The 4,189-nt window shown below is 44.3% G+C and overlaps 1 protein-coding gene across 1 annotated transcript in view; it reads left to right on the forward strand.

Annotated features, from left to right (window-relative positions):
* Positions 1 to 4,145, forward strand: part of SARC_06998 (hypothetical protein) — a gene marked incomplete at its 5' end in the record, with an annotated part of 8,749 nt that extends 4,604 nt beyond the window's left edge. The window contains 2 exons of the mRNA XM_014299072.1: positions 844 to 980; positions 1,951 to 4,145. Coding sequence (XP_014154547.1) covers positions 844 to 980; positions 1,951 to 4,105 — 2,292 coding nt within the window. The 3' untranslated portion in view covers positions 4,106 to 4,145. The remainder of the gene's footprint in view (positions 1 to 843; positions 981 to 1,950) is intronic.
* Positions 4,146 to 4,189: the final 44 nt, after the last annotated feature.

The following is a 4,189-nucleotide window of genomic DNA, read 5'->3' on the forward strand; positions in this document are numbered from 1 at the left end:
CTCGATGTTGTCGTACACACAGTCGTATAACTTACGTATAATAGTATGCTATACGTAAGTTAATTACGTACATATATATATATATATATATATATATATATCTATGCCTACTATATATATATATGTACGTATATATATTTAATATCTATACCTATATCTATATATCTATACCTATCTATATATCTATACCTATATCTATATGTATGTATGTACATATGTATGTATTTATATGTATTATATATATATATATACTGTGGAAAAATATTCAAGTAAAGGTATTTACATCGACTCGACCTTTGTAATGTTTCTGTGGGGTTTTCACCTAGTGCTTCATGTTGCTGAGCTCATCGAATAGCGGTACAAAATTTGTGTATTCCGTATGAATGCTGTGACACTGCGGCGTCAGATCCATCACTTCAATCCTATTTAGCTTTCAAAGTCCTCTGTGTATTGTATGTCTGACTCGTCATGGAAGACGTCTGTCTATAGAAGTTGCGCTTTCGCAACACCATTCTGTCGTGTCTCTGTTTCGATGGGAGAACATGTTTTAGACTGTATTCACAGGAAAAACGCAGCTCTTTGTTTCTTTTTTTAATAGGGGAAGTAAAAATTGTCGATCCAATGTGTTTACACGTAGGTTTCACAATGCTCTCACTCGCAATAGCATAGCGCTGATTCTATTTCAAATCGGGAAGTATGTATATATGTTTTCATATGTATACATGGTTGACATATATTGCACCTATTCAATGACGTCATATCATTGTGTTTTTATATGGATACGAGAATATGATATTGTCCACAAAGTGTATTGACGGAGAGTCAATGCTTCTATCCTGGTAGGAGAATATGAAATCGACCATCAAGTACATTGTCGACCACCACCGGGAAACTATAGAGAAGTTCAAGGACCAGGTAGCTTTCAAGGGCCTTCTGCAAAAACATGCGCAAAACGAGGAAATGAGTACTTTAGAAACGAGGTATGACGTGTGAATTTTTACCGGATTTTTTATACGTTCATGTATCTAGTAGTCAAGCAGAACGAGGGAATAAGGCTTGAGATCCCAGTTGAGGTATATAAATTGTTGTCTGTCAGTTAAGGTATACAAATTGTTGTCTGTCAGTTAAGGTATATAAATTGTTGTCTGTCAGTAAGGTATATAAATTGTTGTCTGTCATTTTGTATATGTACATGTTCTAGTACATGAGCAGAACGAAGAAACGAGTGCCTCAGCTGCGGTGTGTGCTCTGTTGTCTTTTACTTCATTTATGTGCACGAATTCTCAGGAGAAATCAGAAATTGTGCATTATTAATCCAAGGCATGTATTGCTAACTATTGCCTTAAGAATAGCTGTATCACTGAACACCTTCACTTTATCCTACCCCACTTGCGGTAACATAGCTAGTCAGAAAGCGCTGCCGACTGTATAATGTAGCAGCTCACGTCATTCTACAGACCCGACGGTTTTCAATCATTTTATTTATCTATGTTCGTGTGTCGATGTGAAATATAACTCCACACACTCTGTTCGAATATTGGTATATCGAATATCTTTTTTTTGCTATTCTGCACTTGCGGTCATATAGTGGTCAGTCGGCGCAGTCCACAGTATAGCGCAGTAGCTTACGTTACACTACAGAGCTAGTGGTCTTCAATAATTGTACATGTGTATGTTCGTGTGAAGATATGAATATGACCTCACGCTCCGTTCGAGCAATCGTATATTGAACATGATTTCTTTGTTATGCTGCACTTGCGGTCATATAGTGGTTAGTCGGCGCAGTCCACAGAATAGCACAGTAGCTTACGTTACACTACAGGCCTAGTGGTCCTCAATCATTTTTCATGTATATGTATGTGTATTCATGTAATTATGACTGCATGCTCTGTTCAAATAATCGTATACTGAACATCATTTCTTGATTGTTCCCAACTCGCGGCCACGTAGTCGGTCAGACGACGTGATCGGCAGTTTGTCGCAGCAGCTCACGTCACGCTACAGGCCAGATGCTCGCCAATTAGATGCCGAAGAGGAAGACTACTTCGACGATGACGATGAATTCACCGAACCTTCCCTAGAATTGACTATGGGGAGTGACCATGCGCTGGATATCAGCATGGGGAATGCGATACAACCCCTGGGTACGAGTATGGAGAATAAAACGCGGGCAATGGCTGGCACTAGTGCGAAAAATACAACAGTGGACAGTCTGACGGGGACTGGAGCGGGAGATAGTGAGGAAAAGCTGACAGAATTAGACGCGCAGGCGGTTAAGGAGGTCAAGGAGCGCCTGAGGCAAAGTGTGTACTGTGATACGGAGGACAACAACTCGGTCCTCGGGGGTGGTGGTAGTATAGGGGCTAGTAGTTATCATAGTAAGAATAGTGGTGATACTGGGCTGGGTATGGGACTTGGAAGGCTATCATCGTTTGACACACACACACCAACATCAACCGCACTACACACACACGCAGCAGTAGGGGCCAAGACCGGCGCTCAGTCGTTGCTAGAAAGGTTTACTGGAGTGAGCGATGTGTCCACAACAAGCATGAGCACGAACACAGGCACTCATGCTAATGCAGGATCACACACAGATGTAATGGCACACATAAATACGAACACGAACGGCGATACAGCCGCAATCACAAGCTCAGGGGAACATCAAAGCACCCCTGTACGGAGGACGTTAGCCATCGTTGAGACACCTGCCGGCGATGCACTCATAGAAAATGCGAAGCCAATCAATTATAGTCTGAAGGGAGTCAGTGACAAAGAGAACACACACACTGGGACCAATGCACCGACTCAGATACACGCCGATGGAATAGACAACACTGCAGCTACGACCCTCATGCTGAATGGGGCCGTGGTGGCTACTAATACGAGTGCCAGTGACAGTGCCACTACTAGTAGCAGCACGCAAACAGCGGGGAAAAGCACAGAACATGTGGAGCCATTCTCTACTGCCGATGTGAGGAATGACCCTGCAGCAGCCACATCTGAGCTGGGATCAGCAAGCAAACCACTACACAATGAAGAGACGAAGCCATGTGCGGAGAGTCTGGTTACTCAGGATATGGCCTTCCTCGATAGTCAGACAAAGTCCCCTGAGAAGGGCGGAGTGGATACTCGCGTGGATACTCAAACAGAGCCAGCTGTAGATACGCTGGTCAAAAAAAGTGTGGACAACAGTCACACGAGTGGCCAGGGTGTTACGAGGACTGCGCGGACGGGCGCGCGCCGGGCGAGATGGGATGTGATGGGGCCTGTGGCGAAGGTCGAAGGGACGAGCGATGGTGTATCACAGAGTGGGACACAATCTCGTACACCAGAGCACAAGCATGCGGATTCTGAGGTCATTATACCGTCACAGCCACAGCAGGAAAAAAGTGGGAGTTCTGATCTGGGACCAGATAAATCAGTCAGCACCAGTAATGTAGGAAGCACAGGGAGTACCGAACATCCCACACGTACAAATTTAGATACATCAGACACATCGAGGGCAGCAGAGGCTGTAATTCATAGTGGAGAGCAAGTATTACCGGCTGCTAGCCCTGCTGCTAGTAACGCATCACAGACATGCAACCTTATGTCGCACCAAGCCTTACAAGGGAGTACAACTGCAGATGCGAATGCCGAACCAAAGGTTGAAGCATTGGAAACTGCATCGGTGAGTAGACCTGTCAATGCAGAATCAGGTGATAGCATGAGAGCAGAGACACTGACATCCACCACGCACAGCACAGATACGCAAAGTGGTCGACAAGAGGATCAATTGACTGCTAATACTACCACAACGCCTGTGGCTACGCCAAAGGGAAGTCTCAATGATCGGATAGCGGACTCGAGTGGTGAATCAATGTCTGAAGCCAATGAGCACTCAGTAGGCGCATCTGTGGCTAAGAGTGCAGGAGACCAGGGGGTGGGGTTGGGTAGTGGGGATGCATCGAAATGTTCTGGTATAGGGCCAGAATCGAGTGAGAGTCAGGGCGATGTATCGTTCAGGAAACGAGTACAACTGGCGAAATCTGATGTTGCTACACACAGCAGTAACAAAGACGCTTCGAACAGCCCCCCGAAAAGACAGCGGCTAGAGAGTTGACGTTAATATCATACAAATTTAAGATCAGCATTAGGCGGCATATATATATAAATATATATATATATATATATATATATATATATA

The sequence above is a fragment of the Sphaeroforma arctica genome (genome assembly GCF_001186125.1).
Source record: "Sphaeroforma arctica JP610 unplaced genomic scaffold supercont1.528, whole genome shotgun sequence".
Lineage (NCBI taxonomy): Eukaryota > Ichthyosporea > Ichthyophonida > Sphaeroforma > Sphaeroforma arctica.